An 18687-nucleotide genomic window follows, 5' to 3' on the forward strand; every position below is an offset into this window, starting at 1 on the left:
TAAAGCAACAAAGTTATAATTTACCATAATTTGAATATTTTGGATTTTTAGAATTATGTCATTCTTAATTTACCACAATAAACTGCATGCTATTATTTTTTTCGGGAATTCGTAACACTGTTGTGAGGAATGAATAATTTAAAATGCTTTTGTTTATTTGTTATAATTTTTTTTTTCCAAAAGTTCCCTCTGTTAGCAGAGCAGGTGTCGCGACAAAAGTAAAGCAACAAATATCAAAGAGTGTCGTGGAAACAAAACGTTATATTTCAATGACAGTTTGTGCAAGTAATCAGACGATTGTAACATTTAGAAATTCCGAAGGGTGTTAAAACATCAAAACAACTCAAAGAACAAGTTCTAGAGGCATTTCATAATGGAGAACGTCAAGCCGAAATTAGTGGACGTTTTGTTATTCCTCGGTATACTGTTTGTCGCATATTGCAAAATTATCAAGAGCGGGGACACCTGGATGATATTTTAAAAACAGGAAGACCAAGAAAATCTTCTTTAACAACAGACCGATTAATAAAAAGAATATCTCAAAACGACCCTTGGAAATCTGCACCTCGTATAAAAAGCGAAATAGAAAACTTAAACTTGAGCACTCGAAGTGTTCAACGCAGATTAGTAGAAGCTAAATTATTTGGAAGACGTCCATCTAGAAAACCATTGATTTCCAGAAAATAAAGCCGCTAGATTGGAATTTGCCAGAGAGCATGTAGGCTGGAACCGTGAAGACTGGCAAAAAAATTTATTCAGCGACGAAACAAAATATGATTTATTTAAATCAGACGGGATAAGATGGGTAAGAAGGCCTATGAACGAAAGATTCAATGAAAAGTACATAGCACCAACAGTAAAACATGGTGGAGGAAATGTAATGTTGTGGGGTTGCTACTCACATCACGGTGTTGGCCCTTTACAGTTCATTGACGGTAACATGGATAGATTCCACTATCGGGATATTTTAAATAGAGTCATGCTACCTTACGCTGAGTGGAATATGCCACTGAGAATTGTGTTCCAGCACGATAATGACCCAAAATATGCCTCATTACTAGCTAGAGAATGGCTTCAAGAGAACCTGATTAGAGTTATGAAGTGGCCGTCGCAATCTCCAGACTTAAACCCCATTGAGCATCTATGGGAAGAAGTGGAAAGGCGAATAAGATGTCAAAACTTTACAAATAAAAATGAGCTAATGGAAAAGATACAAGAAGTATGGAACGAAATTCCACATAGTACGTTAGACAAATTAATAGACTCTATGCCAAGAAGGTGCGCCGCTGTGATAAAAAGTAAAGGTGGTCCTACTAAATATTGAATACTAAACCTTACAATAGCTGTTATAAACTTAAACTATAGATTAATTGCATACATTTCCTAGTTGTTGCTTTACTTTTGTCGTGTTGTGAAAGTCAACATTTTGTTTCGAATATTAAAAAGAAAACAATTTTTATTGCAATTTTATTTCTTTCATCCGAAGTGGACTATTGATAAGTTATGTAAAAAATACTGGACGCATTGTTACTCTACTGCTTCACAGAAGTTGAAAAACGATCGTATATTTCAAAAATAAATTTTGTTGCTTCACTTATGTCTGATACTGTATATACAAACTTGTACGAGTTTATCTTATGTGTATTTGTGTAAATTAACAGCAGTCATGTATTTTTCTTATAGTTTCATATCGTGTGATCAAGAAAATTTATAATCGAGTCAGTCTTGGAGATGAAACGGCATGTCTTTTCCGACTGATACGTTTAACTATAGCATCTAAAGTTACGGGAGTTGAGTACTCTAATACAATTAATTATTTTAATTGCTAAAAATTTGATATACTTCAGTGTTTTAAACAGATCCGTGGAATTGTAGCTTTCATAACAGATATTTTGACGTCCATTTAAATTGTTTTAAAATTACTGAATTTATTCCATAATTAAGTACGGTTGGCTTCAAAAAAAAACGGGAACTGTCAGAAAAAGTTCTGTCAGATTTTATTACATTTTTATGGTTTGAAACGGCCTTTTAGAATTTAGGTTAAAAAACTGCACTTATGTGTCAGAAATACTACTGTCAAACAGACACAAATTGACATAAACTGACAAATTAAATTTTCAGTTCACATTAGGTCAAATTTCATTTCCCGTTTTTTTTGAAGCCAACTGTACAGTCGGACCACTGAATTTTCCTATTTTTAAGACATGTAAATCAGGTTTTTTCCGACTTTTAATGGCATAAGAGGAATTCTTATTGTGACTTTTAATGGCATATTTTTTCAAATAGGTTATGTCTGACACAAGGAATGTCATTATGTCTGACTCTGACGGAAGAACATGAAGGATAAATTAAACTATAGAAAATTTGATGTACAATCGCGGCCATCCAAAAGTGAACGTTCTTTTTTAATAGTTTGATTGTTACTTTAAATTATAGGCGTCCTAAAATGTCACAGTTTGACACTAGCGTTAAAAAAACTTTGAAAGTATTTTTTTTTAAATGCTACGACATCTCACTCCGATTCAGACAGCTAGGGCTATTGAAAATTGGTCGTTGACTGCTGTGGCGAGAAAATTACATTGATGTAAGACTTGCGTCTTCAATATAAAGAGGCATTGACAAGAAAACAGGTTGCACGGACGCCAATGAATACAGCCTAATTTAATCTAACGAAAAATACGGAAATTTTCGCAAGCTATCGTTCACTTTTGGATGGCCGCGATTGTATTTACCTACTCGATTTTTTTGCAATCGACTAGTTTTCACACTATATAAAATTGTAATGTTATACCGGGACATTTTTTTAACTCTGAACATAGTCCATACTTATCCCTATGTTCAATTTTAAAACACAGATCAATGCATTGTGAGTTGCTATGCAACCAACTATACCGAACACCAGAGATTTTGAAATAATGTTAAAAATTGTTCCGATTGATGGAATTGGTCTATCATGTGTTCTGTGTTGCACTGGAAATGTCACGCACATTTCTAATGCTTTGATTGGCATAGAATAACTGCATTATGTGTATTTCTTCTTCAAACAACTTGACCATTTTGTTAATCTGTCAAGTACTTATTTTCGTTACCTTGGTTACATGATTACATACATGCATTGACCTGTGTTTTTTAAAACTGAACATAGGGAATAAGTATGCGCTATGTTAAATGTTAAAAAGATGTCCCGGTATATAAAATGTAAATTGTAATTTTTTTGTAGAGAGCCAGGATATAGAGATATTCTAGCAATAAAATGATTAAAATTTTAATATATGAAAGGTCAAACTAATCTGTCAAAAAAACCTAATGATTACCTTTGATATCACTCATCGAAAATCCGCTTTTCATCATCATTTGCTCGATATGTGCTGGTGTGTTTTGTGACTCAGCTTCAGCCTTTAACCTATGTTGTCTAATTTTTATTTCCTGCCAATGTCGCATTTTCTCTTCTTCCCTAAATAAATAAAATGATAAAAATAAACCACTAAAATTTTTGTACCTTTGTCTTACGAAATAAATGTTGAATGACAGATGACTGGTAAACTTAATCGTAAAAATTCCCAGTTAGCTTTCTCCATAGTCTCGAAAGTATTATGACTGATTTTCAGGCACGGTGGACTATCCGAACCGGCTAAAATTCTAGTAACGTCAATCTTAGTGTCGAGCATGTCATCAGTGTTTTCAAATATCGGCTGGTCTTTAGTATACCAATATGTAACGGGACGGTTCATATTTCTGTAAACCACAAATGAGAGTAACTCCTTAAAAGTAATTAATAAAACTTACACACAAAAAGGCTCATAACCTTCTTGCAAACCACATGTTGTAAAGTACTTTAATTGGGTAACGTCTTGACCAAAACAAAGCCGCGCTTTTTGGCCTACGCTGAAAGTAAACGCTGGAACAAAATTGTCGCCTTGCACATCCGCGAAAGTGGTTTCACCTCCTAATGCATCCATTAACAATTCCCCATTTAAAGAAAAACCTGGAAAATGGTGTTGTTTGTTGGTAAAAAAAAAAAAAACAAAAACTGAAACAGCGAAACCGCATGCAACTACAGGACAATAGTTGATTGTCAGTTATTAATAAAAACAAAAACAAAAAATAAAAATAAAATCAAGGAAGAAAAAAGCGGCAAAAAATATTTAGATTTTCAAATTTGTGAATAGGTGGCATAATGAAACTAAATAATAATGATGTAAAAAGCGAATACAACTTTTCTACTGATTATTCTTACTAATTGTGTGATCGATTAGGTCAAGGAATACACCCACAACATCCCCAACTTGCCACTGTTTTCCGAAAGACTCGGCCGAATTGCTATACACTTTTTCTTCCTAATAAAATGATGGTCAGTTGAGTTAAATACACAGACATAACTTCACAGTGACAGAATTTAAATAACTGAACTTACTGATATTACGATCAACAATATCAATAAAACAGCCTATAACATCACCAACTACATACTTGCCACCAAATTGTTCGCTTGTACCACCATGAATCTTTTTCATCTGATTCGTAACAGATACCAGTAATAATTATATTGCACTTACAAATTAATAGTTAGAAAAAACAATACAAAGTAATCATAATAAATCCAAAAAATATTAAAAGTTATTAAACATTAAATTCCTTAAATTATATTACATTAAAAAAATATATAGATAGTTTCAATTTCTTAGATTGAGTTATGAGTTTCCTCTATTTTTCTTCTGCCACAAATGACCACGAATTTTTAAATATTTATTGAATCAACACAAAGAACAAGAAATGATTGATGAAAATTTTCTTGAGTAAATTTTTGTACCATACCTACGTATCTTATTTATGAGTACTTATATGAACATTTTGTGGAACTAATTGTATTGAAACAAATTAATAAAATAATAAGAATTATTCTAAATAAAAAAATAATTATTTAATGATGCTGAAGACTTACATTGTAACCGTCGAAGGCCCAAGTATTTTCATCAGAACCCAACATACATCCTGGAGCACAATCAGCCTTCGCCCATCCCACTCTCATTGGTCCGGCTGTCAAAATTTCGAATTCAAAATACCACTTCCCCGAACTAACGGCATAATTTTTCTCAACTCTGTACGTCCTAAACGCTGTGTGCCTTGATCTATTTGCTTCAGCAAGTAAAGCTTCGTGCTGCTCTCCAGTTGGGGGATCCAAATTATAACCGTACACTAAAAGAGTGCGAACTGTTTCTGAGGCAGTGTCTCTGTTGGCTTTTTTAATAGCTTCATCTACTTTTGCGTAAGGCACAAGATGGGGACTTCTAAACATGTCAGGATCCTCATTAAGACCATAAGTCCAACCTTGTTGAATTCTTTCTTTGGCCCAAAGGTTGTGCGTATTTTCAGCTAATTGATCGACGAGTTCTTCTAGTTTTGGCGTTAAAGTTATAGCACTCAAGTCAAGAGGTGCTGGTTTATATCCATTTGACTGCATGAACGGTTCGTTTGGAAGACGTACAGTTTTTATCCTTGATGGTGGCTTATCCATGGTTATATAATAACCTAATGCAATAATTGTTCTGAAATTATTAATGTGAATTAATTCATTAATTAACAGGTTATAGATTACTTTAATGTTTGTACTGCGAGTTGAGAGTCATATTTTTTTTCTGCTGGCGGAAGTTTATCGAACGGCACTAAACAAGGATGAACGTGCCTTAAATCATCTCTGTATTCTCCCCACTGCCATCCGGCTTCAATTTTGTTCATTGCCCACATTTCGTGAATGTTTTCGGCTAGTTTATCTCTGATGGACTCAATGTAACTAGCCAAACTCACCATAGAGGTGTCTACTGGGTTCGGAACAAATGCAGTATCATCCTCGACCGCCAAAGGACCAGCTATGACATTTTTATTCATATTACCAAAGTAAAAACACGGTTCTAAATTTAAAACTTGTTGGGGAAGAAGACTTTCAATTAGAGGTGAAAATTCTTCTGGAGGGATATACTTTAGGCGACCATGATCCCCGCCCAGTAAAAATCGACAACTACCAAGTCACTAGTTAATTATTAAACTGAGTTTATAATACAGTAAATTACCTAAGTTTGGACGAACAACTGATCACCGGAAAGAACATGCCGTCTAAATTAAAATTTCTAAAACTCCCCTTAATTGGCACTCCATTAAATGTAAATGTAATAATCGGAATAGTTAAATCTAAGGCACAACCAACCACGTCATCTGAAACATAAACAAATTGCAAAAAAACCATACCTACATATTTATAACATATCGCTTACTCTTCTTTATAAATGGGTGTGAAAAATGGGTAACCACTTGTGTGGAACGTCCTCCCGACCAAAGATGTACACCATCAAAACCGTAAGAATACAAATCATCACCTACTCCATTGCCACCCCACTTTTCACCACCGCCTGGGTAAGGAACGTATCTAAAAATCACAATTGAATTGACTAATTCGATCAAGAAAAAAATGTATTGCATATATGTATATTTTTTTTTTATTGTGTAGGTACTTGCCAAATTATTGTAATGCTTACTTACCCCTTAGAGTTTGCCCAACCAATTCGCAAGTGAGGCATCATGTGAGTTGTTTGTTCTATGTGATCTACAGTAACTTCAAAATACCATTTTTGATAAATTGCGCTACCTTCCACTCGACCCACAAAAATATTGGGGCGCACACTAAAACAAGACAACATAAAAATAATCAAACTACGATTTGCATTGATGATTTAATTGATACCTTGCTACGTGATCTACTAACTGAGTTTGTAAAAGTAAATTTTTTCCCGGAAGGAGATAATCACAGATATTATTTTGAGAACTGCGCACGGCTACACCGTTACCGACACAGAGTGAACAAAGTACATCCAAGACCTTCGGATCTCTTCCGTGCTTTTCAAGAAGAGAAATAATAACTTTAATGTGTTCATCCTGTATAACATACATATGAGTTCTGTACTGCATTATTGCGATCACGTGAAAATTACCCTCATCATGTTTAACGCCTCTGGGGAATCAATAAGAACACAGTGAAGTACATCTAACATACCAGTTCCTTCGCTAGATGCTTGAGAACCAAGTCGCGAAAATAACCAATTCAGCCTGTTAGAATTGGCAAATTGAGCACAATTAGTATGGTTGCCTTTAATAATTGCAGCTGAAAATATTCAATGCATGTTTCTTTTCTGTTAATATTATTTGTTCAACAATATACCTAGCAACTGATAAAGATAACCAGAAATCATTTCCCAATTTTGATCACCCGCAAGTCCAGCTAAAAAGCCTTGTGAAGTAATTACATTTATTTTATCAATGGCTTCCAAGATTAAGTTTAAAATGCCTTCTTCTTGGAATAAATCTTGTCTGTTTCTTAATGCCCTAAACCGATTTTGTTTTTCTTCGTGTTCTAATGATAAAACAACGCTTTAGATTAACTGCAATTTTTTTTTTTTTAATCTTTACCCATATCATCTTCAGGTTGAGCAAAATAATTTATTAAATCTTCAAGACACATCACCATTTCATTTAAATTGACAGCCAAAAAGAATACAGAGTGACGTTTATTCATTTGAAGCGTTTCTAACCCACTAAAAAAAAAGACAATTTCTCTATGTAAGTATATGAACTATCAAAATAAATACTTGATGAATTGAGTAAATAGTGAACTGCATTTGCGAATAACTCTTGCAGTTCTTGATTCTTCTTCTTGACTCCTACTGAAATCTAAACCGTCATCCATTTTTCCTTCTTCGTGAAGTACAGCTTGCTTTTCTTCTACTTTTCCGACACCTTTTTTCTTCGTTTCGTATGACTGAAACAGATCATTCGAGTGAACAGTCGGATGTATCTTTATTCTCTCACCTTATAAGAAAGCCACAAACCAGTTTCAGAATGCTGCACAATGACTGTGGAATCACCATATTTGATAATTGGTGACCCAATAACTTCTAAATCTTTATCTTCTAAAACCGTTTTTTGATCATCTTTTTCTTGTCTCAGGCAAAAAGCTGTAGTTGCAGTGTTAGCTTCGTCTCTGCTAACCAAATACAACTCATTATTTTCGTTTACTGCAAGATATCTCCCAGTTGTAATATGTCGTATTCTCATTGGGTGTGACCAGTTAATGAAACCGCCTGCCCACTTTGTTCTTGCCAATTCCAAACGCCATAACGAACGGGCTTGAGACATAACGCTACCGCCCTCATATATTACAATGCTTAAAAAAGTAATAATTATGACAAAAGAAATCGGACAAATCTCAGATAAAATACTTCGCATCTATACTCCATGTTGATGGAATTGTCAAACATTCGTCACCGCCATGGAAAAATCTAAGTACATCACCACCAAAAACGTAACCAACATACTTCATACGCGAAGTACCAGTACCATATGGTTGTACAGACCAATGAGTTACGTGAAAACTTGCATTCACTATAGAAATTTCATTCTCTTTTGTAGTGTGCTGAAAAAGATTTTTTTATAATTTAGTAAAAAAGAGATCACAATTATATGTGTATATTTTACCAAATATCTTTCAGTGGCAACTGATACTAAGATTAAATCGTCACCTACACGCACTTTTTCACCTTCAGATCTAAAATTTGAATTTATTTAAACATGTTTCCAAAATTATTTGTCAATACCTCTGTTTGCTGGCAGGATGAACGGTCCACCAACAAGCTTCACCTTGACTATGCTCTTGCAAACCAACATCAAAAGCAAGTTTATCGTTACTTGAACTTGTAGAAAGGCAAGCTAAATACTAGAGTTAAAATTTAGTTATTATTTTAATTCCATAATTTGCTGAATAAATTACCATATCACTGTTCTGATGGCGAAGAAGAATCGCATTACCGTACAACAGTGTGCGATGTCCAGATCCCGTACCTTTCCCCTAGAAGGAACCAATCAAAAACTTGTTTTGAACAAAAGTGTAAATAAATGTTAAAACATCTACTATGTTTGTATTTACTTTTTATTTTGAGATTTTTAGATTTAGTATTTCGGTTTATGAAACTACCACTCTAATTTGGTTAGAAAGTTTCTACTGCGATAATATTGTCGTTATGATAAAAGGCCATAATCATTTTAGTAGATAAATAATAGTAATTAAAATGAAGACTAAAAAAATAAAAACACTTATGAAATAAAAATGGTGTAGCTTAATAAGCCAAAACTAATCGTGATTTCTGTCCAAGGATATAAGTTAGTGAACATCTACTCCACCGGAAACCATTTTAAGAATTCAGTATTGAGATTTTAGGATAACTATATAAGTACAGAATTATGCACCATCGTACAAGCCCAAATAAGCATAAACATAAATTATTATTACTAAACAAGCCATGATTATTTAAAATGCTGAATTCTCAACGTGAACCGCACCAGAATTGTTATTTAATATGAATTAATTTGACACGAATAATTAATTTTACTTACTAAACTTTCCTGGCCCTGAAAAGCAAAAACCAAGCAGGTGAAACATAGGCACAAACAAGGAATTTACACAAGGTTACAATGAAAATGATTATCTAATGGGAAAAACATAATTCAGCTTCATGTTAAAAATATAAATGCAAGCGTACTAACTTTTAAAAAGCATATCATGACAATGAGTTTAATTTTAAAAATTTGACAAAGTTAGTACGATGCAAATGTTTTCTAACGTCATTACTGATTATGAAATACAGTACATACAAATAAAACAAACAAAAAAATGCCACACCTGAAGTGACAAAGACGACTATCAACAATTCTTAATAAACACAAAAAACCTGATAGAATTATGACCTTTTATACTGCACAAAAAGCTTTAAATATTTGCCATGTAAGTACACTAAGAAATTCGAAAAATTCAATGTGTATAATAAAAATAAAAACTGATCACTTAATTTTGAATAAAAAAACATTATAAAAAATATGAAAGAAACATTTAGTATAAGAGATTTTTTCAAAGTAAAATACAGGATGTTCCTGAAATACGTGTGTTAATTTTAACCAGTGGAAGAACGCGCCAAATCATGGAACTTTTCTCTCTAACATTTTTACGAAAAAGCGATACAAATTGATTTAAAATTTGGAATAAATTAACCATCAAAGTGTATGTATACCCGCCTATGGGTAAGGGCGAAAATTTTCTGTTGTGATAGAAACAGAGCTTTATTAAAAAGTTCCATTGTTATAGAAAAAAATAAATAATCAAAATTTAGATTCTCATGGTTACAAAAAATAGAAAATAGTTAATCACACAAAACGACTTGTTTGGTAAAAATTGTGGGGCAAAAAATCTTGGAATACTTTTAAGAATTTTACAAAATGTTATAGAGAAAAGTTTCATAAATTGGCGAGTTCTTTCACTGGTTAAAATTACACGTATTTCAGAAACACCCTGTATATTTGTATTGTGTTTACATTAGTCTTCTAGACAACACGTGCACTAAGGCCTGTTTCACAGGGTCCACTTTTCACGGGATCAACATCTTGACAACACCACTTACGTTAACTTCCCTCTCGCCAATCTGTGGCAGTGGCCCTCATCAACAGTTTATTTGTCATCCAGGTTAGAACGTTCAATGGATCAGTCATTTAGCAATTATTTTATTGTGGAAAAAAACTGATTGATGAAAGGACTAAACAGAAAAAAAGACAACTTTGAAGTCATCCTCTGATCTCGGCAAGACATGAACGAGGCGCTTATTATTTTCTTTTTGATGAGATAGTTGAAGACCTGACAAAATTCGCACAAAAACAAAATAATTTTTTTTATTCCACACTGTCAGAAATTGAAAATTTTCTCATGTGTGAACGGATTTTGATAAATATCACCACGTGTCAAAACGAAATGTCAAGCTAATTTTAAAGATTTAAACGTTGTATTCAACTGGTTCGTTGTGTCAATTGGGCTTTTTTTGGTACTCGTGGGCCTTTAAAACGCTCGTTTCACTCGCGTTTTAAACTGGCCCACTCGTACCAAAAAACCCCAATTTACACACGAACTCATCAAATAAACTACTATTTCCACAAGAAATTGAAAATGACTTAACAACTTAATACCAACTAGCTCTACGTTTCATGGTTGCTTGTGAACAAGTGGTCCATGTGAAAGTGTTTATACACGCCTACTGTTGAGGGAAGTTGAGAGGAAGTGGTGCGAATTTGCAAGAGTCTGGTTTTTACGGCGATGGTCTCAAGTTTAGGACCTCACCTGTTGACCGGTTGAAAGGCTTTGTATCTACCTACTGTTGAACAGTATCATGTAGCGTTTCAAGAAGTTGCCCGTGTGAAACTGGTCTAATTGCATGCGAAGGCATTTTGTGTGGTACGTCAGTCAGGACGTTCTATCGAGGTGGCCTAATTTATTCTTAAAACGTCCGTCCGCGCAAGATGTTTTTGATTCTTTATTTCCTTATTTTTTCATAAATTAAAACAATTTTATTCTCAGTGAGTATACGGGGTTGCGATTATGTATGGAACCGGCTCCGTCCTGCTAAAATGGTTTACGCTATATATACGCCATAAAATCCTGAAATTTTAAATGCATTTAGGACTAATTAAAAGCTACTTATCAAATTAAAAACAAAACAAAAAAAGAGTGTGTCGTAAAGACGCACGATAGAAGTGAAACTTTTGTATTACAGGAAAATCAGAATATTGTAAATTATCACTGATAGATGCAAGAGGCGGTGGCTGAGCCGAGATGCTAGTTGCTGGTTCATTGTCTTTATTATTTACACCGTTTTTTTCACATTCTGAACTGTCACTTCACTCGTACGTTTTCTCTCACGCCACGCTCTTGTTCTTTCTGCGCCTGACTTAAGCATATTTACAACAAAATTGTATATTTTAACGATAACACTAAACAATATCTATCAAAATGCGTAACTCATTGTTCATTTTTAATTAAAAGAGAGGACATTATCCACAAATGCCGTGAGTGTGACAAAGACAGAAGTATGTATACACAATTTTAAGGGATGTTTGTATCGTCTTAAACAGATTATTATAATTTACATAATTAATTAGACTCCAAATTAAGTGAGATGGAAATATTGGCGCAACCGTTGTGCGAGACAGTGTTTACCCCCACCACTTTTCGTCACACAAAAAGGTTGCCGATCAGAATTTCAAACCCCCCCCATAAAAAGTTTCACTTCAAAAATTATTTTCTCAAAAAGTATACGGGCTACTGACTTAATTCTTTTTTTAAAAACTTTTACAATATCTTAGTTACATTTGACTCGCTGCATGTGTATCGAAATTTTCAACATTTCACATAGGTCCCAGCAGAGTGAAGTTTACGATGCGCATTTTTGATTAATCTAAATTTATTAATTATTTTTTTCAAAACTATCGATATTTGCGAAATTTACGATTCACTATTGGAAGCGCTGTACTTTTTACTACAAATATACAGAAAATCATAATTATAGCTTCAATGGTTGAATTAACACAACGTTAAATGTTACGAGAAACGTAGTTTTTCGGACTACACCTCAACTACGTATAAAGGCCGTTTTCAAAGTTCCGTCCTATTAAAAAAAGTTGTAGATGACCATTCCTTATGCCCCAAAATGTCCTCTACAAGATAGTATAGGTCTCATTTAGTTATACCTTGGAATCACCTACCCTCAGAAATAAGCGAGCTAGATATGTGATTTTACTCCACTATTAAGTGAGATGGAAATATTGGCGCAACCGTTGTGCGAGACAGTATTTACCCCCACCACTTTTCGTCACACAAAAAGGTTGCCGATCAGAATTTCAAGACCCTCCCATAAAAAGTTTCACTTCAAAAAATCCATAAGTTTTCAAAATAAAATACAAAGCCAACTTGATTTTTTTTAATGGGGCATCATTAAAAAGCTTATTTTTTTAAGAATTAAATGATATAATAGGTTTTGTGATTTGTTCGACAGAACCATTGAAAAAAATTAAAACTTAATTAAAATAAAATGAAAACACGTAAATGAAGCAGCAAAAATTAGAGAAAGTCGCAATTCGTTTATTTCATTTCTCATTTAAACATCCGATTGAGAAGATTAAAATTTTGTAAATAAGAAGAGTACCTAGTTGGGTAGGTAGGTACATAAGTTTGATATTTCAAAGTTTATCATTCAATTAGGTATACAGTAATTTATTGTTTTCTGAGTTTTGTGCTCTTAAAATTTGATATCGTTTCACACACCTTGCAATAAATGTTTTCAATGAAACTAAAATGACAAAACTAAACGAAGCAACGAAAATTTAATAAAATGTTTCAATTAATATTTGAACAATAGGTAAGTATGTTTTAAATTTATTTAAAAAAAATGTTTCTAAGATTCTGTCGAAGAAATCACCAAACCTATTATAATTATCATTTACATATTTCTAAAAAAATAAGCTTTTTAAGGATGCCCCATTTAACATTTTTAAAAAAAATCAAGTATTTTGAAAACTTATGGATAAAAAAATATTTTAAAATATTCGAAAAGTAGCTTTCAATGAGTCCTAAGTTTATTTAAAAATTTCAGGGTTCTAGCTTAAACCATTTTAGCAGGACGGAGCTGGTTCCATACATATACAGGTGTCCCTAAAAAAGAAGACGAGTCCATAGCTCCCTTATTTTTATCGGACGATTTTAATTACCTATGCACCAAATTAAATGATTGTGAATTGGCTAAAGATGGCCTAGTAAATTCACGTATAGTCCTAAGGGCTTCAAGGTTAAACTGTCAAAAAAAAAAAATTCAAATGGGAACACATACTTTTTTTAGAAATTCTGATAGAGATTTTTATTCTGAAAACAACAATGTATCACAAGTATAACCTCGCATAAAAAAATAACACTAACTTTTGAAACAAATGACGAGCACCAAGAGAGAAGCTATCAAAATGCATTGCGTTACAGTGTAATAACCAAATTGTTAGCTGGAAAAACAAATGACAAATAATAACATAGGGATTGGGCAAAGATGCCGCCAATGTTTAGCGCAAAATGGAGCGCATAGACGATAGTAGCGTATCTATAACTTTTTTTTTTTTGTATTTTTGTTATGTAAATGTATACTTGACGGCAGTGATACTTGTAATACATTTGAAGCCCTTGGGGCTATACATGAATTTATTAGGCCCTTTTGTAGCCTAATCGCAACCATTTAATTTGGTGTATAAATAAACTAGGCAAAAATGAATAGGGAATTCCACAATTTTTATTGGAAAGCAAAATAATTGCCCCAATCTCCCACGTATTCTTAAACACTAGATAAATTTAAAATGTTACAGGTAGTTGAAACATTACATTTACTGTGTATGTATTTATATTTCTAACACATTTCATTGCAAATTTTAAACTGTATTTATAAAAAATTCAACAATGGAAAAATTCCCTATTCATTTTTGCCTAGTTTAGTTAAAATCCTCCTACAAATAAGGGAGTTATAAACTCGTCTTCTTTTTTGGGGACACCTATACTTATAATCGCACCTGTATACAGGATTACTCACGTAAGATGACGAGCCTAACCAGGTAAAAATGCAACCCAAAATAGAATTTATAAAGCTATCTCGATCCATATCATATTATCGTAATGCGGATTAAACATATTATACAGGGTTATTCACGAGTAATAATGGACCTTACAAACATTGAAACGCAACCAGTTATACATTTTCATCGCCTTCGTGGATGGATCATTTATACCCGGTGTCCCATCACTTGTGTCAAGTAGAAAAACTTTAAAACTAAAGGTGAAGGTATTATAGATGCATAAATACTGTTCACCGCCACAAAAATTGGGTATTACTTTTTTGTTAAAACGAATTACTTAGGTACAGCAGGCAAAAAACTATCAACAGTAATTAGATAAGTGATGGCAATTTTTTGATAATAATTTTAACTAGATGCACGAATCTTTGTTGCTCTAGAAATCTCATGAGTGGACAAAGCGCATCCCCGTTGAGTATAATTCTATCGGTAATTTCGCCACCAATATTTTTCAATAGATTTTTAACACTATTTACAAATGCATGTGAATCATTTCATCATAATTTTAATGACTCGAAGTACAAAGCACATCCAAATTTATTTGTGTTTTTAGAAAAACTGAAAGAATTTCAAAGCATGTCAGAGACAGACAAAAATTTATAAATAATATGATAAAACGGGTGGTGGAGGGTTAAGTTTTTAAATAAACAACAAGGCCTAAAAGAACAACAATTAATTTTAATAGCTATTTTATTTGTTGCATCACATTGGCAACAAACAAACATAACTCTTGATTTTTGAGAATGAATCATGTCATTTATTTTTATCGTATTTGCAGTGTTAGTATTCCGAAATAATGGTTTACGGGATTACGGGTTTGTTGGCATTTCTACCTGACCATAACTTCCGCAGGAAGGACCGCCGGCAAATTGATTGATACCCGTCAAATTTTACAGAGTATGCAACCCACATTCCTCGAAACTGGAATTTTATTTTTTTGTTCGACACTGTCAGAATTTGAGAATTTTCTCCCGCGTGAACGGATTTTGATAAATGTCACAACTTGTCAAAACGAAACGTCAAGCTAATTTAAAAAATTTTAAGCGATTTGGAGCCTTTAAGGGGCTCGTCGAACAAAAAAACGTTGTATTCGGGCAGGGCCGGATTGCGGCGATGATCAACTTTTAAATCTCCCGTTTAAAATGTACCTGAAAAGGTGACGGCCGGATTGCGGCAGTGATAGCATTCGGATAAAAAGGGGCAGGGTCGGATTGCGGCGATGGACTTATAAATCTTCCGTTTAAAATGCACCTGAAAAAGTGATAAAACTTTTCGACTTGCGTTTACATCGTACATAGATTTTGACATTGCAGCTCTTCAATGTGCAACACCAGTTCACACCTTGTTTGGTAGTACTTTTTTCAGAGTATGTATTTAAAAGACTCTAAAAGAATGAACTCTTCACCACGTTTACTAAATATCACTTCCATCTTCACTTCCCCACTTATGTGGTTAACCAATATCGTTTTTTTTTTTCACCTCATAGTAGGCGTTAAAGAGTCGATTGTGAACGCACTCTACTGGTTACGGATCACGGATTAGCTGTTTAAATCTTACGTTTTTTACACGAGTGGTGCGTCCACAATCGACTCTTCAACGCCTACTGTGAGGTGAAATTTAAAAAAACACCCGATATAAGACTAACCATAGTTTTGAAAAGCTGGATATTTATAACAGGGCTTTTATGCTAAGTAATGGACGTTTTAGGATTAAATAAAAAGATGCATAGTAATTTCGCCGAGCGGCCGCAATCCGGCCCCTACCTTTTCAGGTATAATTTCAAATCCGCCGCAAAACAGCCATCCATGTACAGGTAAAGTATGACCATGGTCACAATCCGGCCACACCGTTGTATTCAACTGGTTCGTGTGTAAACTGACCCACTCATGCCAAAAAAGGCCCAATATACACACAAACTCGTTAAATAAACTACTATTACTCCACTGGCCCCTTAATAACCTCATTTTAATATCTACTATTGTCACATGTCATTTAGGGTTCTTACGTTCAATCGTTTTAATTTTAAAGAAATGGAGCACTAGAAAATGATACAGTTTTATTGACAATCATAGAAAATGTTCAAAGTATTCTCCATGGCTTCGATACAACTCGCCGTTTCATACTTTGCATTGAATTTTGAAGGTTGAAGCGTCACTCGACACTCGTCACTTTGACAATTCAAATTAAGTTGTCAACAGTGTTGCCAATCTAATTTAAAAGTCATAGCCTACTTTAATTATGAATTTAAACGATCTCGCGCTATATTTATGATTTGATGATTTTAAGAGATATTTATGAAAAACTGAAATTATTGTAATGTAGAAAAAAATGCGGGAATATTGCCAAATCTATACTTTATTTGCATACCATTTAAATAAGTTCAGCGTTGAAAATTAAATGTTTTTAAACTATTTACTCAGGGGGTCATTCACGAAACTCGATAAGGGTCGATAAGACATTGCAAATCCAAAACCATGACAACTGATATTGTTGAAGCATTGTATTTGCCGTTTGGATAACGATTTGCAAATTATCTGAGTTTAGTGAATGACCCCCTCAGTATTTAATTTCCATGTTGAAGACAGACTTATTAATATTAACATTATATGTATTAGATTTTTATTAAAATTCACTGTAAGCCAAGCCTTTGTATCCTACTTGACTTGTACTTTTTTTCTTCTTTGACTTGGTATTAATATTTAATCAGATATTAAAAAATTCTTTGTAAATTAAAATAAAACTTACAGTTTCATTTCCAGCTGCAGTAACCAATTCTTGTAAAGCTCGAACAGACAATGCCTGTTCAATAACGAACACACATTGTGACAAATCTGGAGGTATGTTCTAAATAAAAATGAAGTGTTATTATATTTCACTATATAAAAAAAACTGCATAAGTTTGACTATAATTGATTGATTTACCTTATCTGCTATATTTTCCAAGAAACAGTGTCGATTACCAAAGCCTTCAGCAGCCAAACACACGCGCTCTCCTGTGGCCGTGCAGGAGAGACACACCATATCTTCCTACAAATGAAATAAAGGAATGAAACAGTGAAATAGACATTATAATATCTGTGGCGGTCGTGAAAAAGTAGGTAAGTCGAAAATGTTAATTTTTCAGAGCAATGATTGAAAATTCTGTAATTAAATAGAAACTTCTTTCTACCTGCACTTGCTTTCAATATAAGTAAATTTTAAACTGTGAAAATTTGAATTATTTAATTCCATGATTTATTATTAAGGTGTAAACATCGTTAACTCATTTTTGAAATTATTTGACTTACCTACTTTTTCACGACCGCCACAGATATAACCTTAGTAACTTACCGTTCGTAAGAATGAAACATCATCCTGTTCGGATCCCCCTTCGGCCTCGGCCATTATGGGGGGTTTTAAATTATCCTGAAATCATAGGAAGTTATTTCATAAATTCTTGATTCTTGCTGCATAATGTAATATTTGAAAACAACACAAATTCTGCAGCAAAAAGTTTAGGCAACATGAAGAAAGTAAAATAGTGTGGTGACAAATGTCCCTGACTTTATTGCGGCTTTTTAGGTCTAATATTGATTCGATTTTATTTACATGATAGAAATCTACCTTCAATATTTAACTGAATTTAATATAAAATATACTTTAGTTTATGTGTAGGTACCTACGTTTTAGCAACATACAAATATGACGTTATAATTAATAGAATATTCCAGAATTTAACTTTCTCTCCAAGAAGACATGTTTATATGCACACGCGAACACCTAAACTCACATATAATTAAATAAGATTTTTTAAAATCATAGCCGTTATAAAAATACAAGCTAACTCGTTATTACATTAATAATTAATACAAAAAAAAAAAAAAATGAATTAAATAACTTTGTTAATCATGTCCAACTAAGAGTATTAGTATATACAACATAAAGTGCACACTTCTTGAAGATAGATTAATATTATTTAATTAAAATACCCACCTATTTTTACCGATAATTGTTTTACATAAGTACAAATCCACACACAGCAGTAAAATTTCGTTATGGAGCACTGTGAAAAATTTCTATATTTAACTATAGCTGTGTTTAGAATATTTTTAGACATGGAGCCAAAATAAATTTAGAAATTCATACCTGCTATAATTGCTGCACTTTTACAAAACGCATGTTTAT

At 33.2% G+C, this 18687-nt stretch overlaps 1 protein-coding gene across 4 annotated transcripts in view; it reads right to left on the reverse strand.

The window, feature by feature from the left end:
• Nucleotides 1-18594, reverse strand: part of RyR (Ryanodine receptor) — a 40538-nt gene extending 21944 nt beyond the window's left edge. Inside the window, exons 1-24 of one of the 4 annotated variants that reach the window (XM_069051566.1) lie at nucleotides 18496-18594; nucleotides 17854-17928; nucleotides 17446-17550; nucleotides 17269-17367; nucleotides 9439-9453; nucleotides 8816-8893; nucleotides 8643-8761; nucleotides 8524-8593; nucleotides 8268-8461; nucleotides 7858-8212; nucleotides 7638-7807; nucleotides 7459-7583; nucleotides 7211-7402; nucleotides 6984-7153; nucleotides 6737-6927; nucleotides 6535-6675; nucleotides 6270-6421; nucleotides 6069-6210; nucleotides 5597-6016; nucleotides 4943-5546; nucleotides 4238-4337; nucleotides 3787-3985; nucleotides 3511-3735; nucleotides 3315-3454 (exon numbers count right to left, since the gene is read on the reverse strand). In XM_069051566.1, the coding sequence (XP_068907667.1) occupies nucleotides 3315-3454; nucleotides 3511-3735; nucleotides 3787-3985; nucleotides 4238-4337; nucleotides 4943-5546; nucleotides 5597-6016; nucleotides 6069-6210; nucleotides 6270-6421; nucleotides 6535-6675; nucleotides 6737-6927; nucleotides 6984-7153; nucleotides 7211-7402; nucleotides 7459-7583; nucleotides 7638-7807; nucleotides 7858-8212; nucleotides 8268-8461; nucleotides 8524-8593; nucleotides 8643-8761; nucleotides 8816-8893; nucleotides 9439-9453; nucleotides 17269-17367; nucleotides 17446-17550; nucleotides 17854-17907 (4060 nt within the window). In that variant the 5' untranslated portion in view covers nucleotides 17908-17928; nucleotides 18496-18594. Of the gene's footprint in view, nucleotides 1-3314; nucleotides 3455-3510; nucleotides 3736-3786; nucleotides 3986-4237; nucleotides 4338-4414; nucleotides 4515-4942; nucleotides 5547-5596; nucleotides 6017-6068; nucleotides 6211-6269; nucleotides 6422-6534; nucleotides 6676-6736; nucleotides 6928-6983; nucleotides 7154-7210; nucleotides 7403-7458; nucleotides 7584-7637; nucleotides 7808-7857; nucleotides 8213-8267; nucleotides 8462-8523; nucleotides 8594-8642; nucleotides 8762-8815; nucleotides 8894-9438; nucleotides 9454-17268; nucleotides 17368-17445; nucleotides 17551-17853; nucleotides 17929-18495 lie in introns of all 4 variants that reach the window. The other 3 variants (XM_069051589.1, XM_069051573.1, XM_069051580.1) reach the window with 3 other exon arrangements.
• Between the last annotated feature and the right edge of the window lie 93 nt (nucleotides 18595-18687).

Source organism: Tenebrio molitor, chromosome 1 (genome assembly GCF_963966145.1).
Source record: "Tenebrio molitor chromosome 1, icTenMoli1.1, whole genome shotgun sequence".
NCBI lineage: Eukaryota > Metazoa > Arthropoda > Insecta > Coleoptera > Tenebrionidae > Tenebrio > Tenebrio molitor.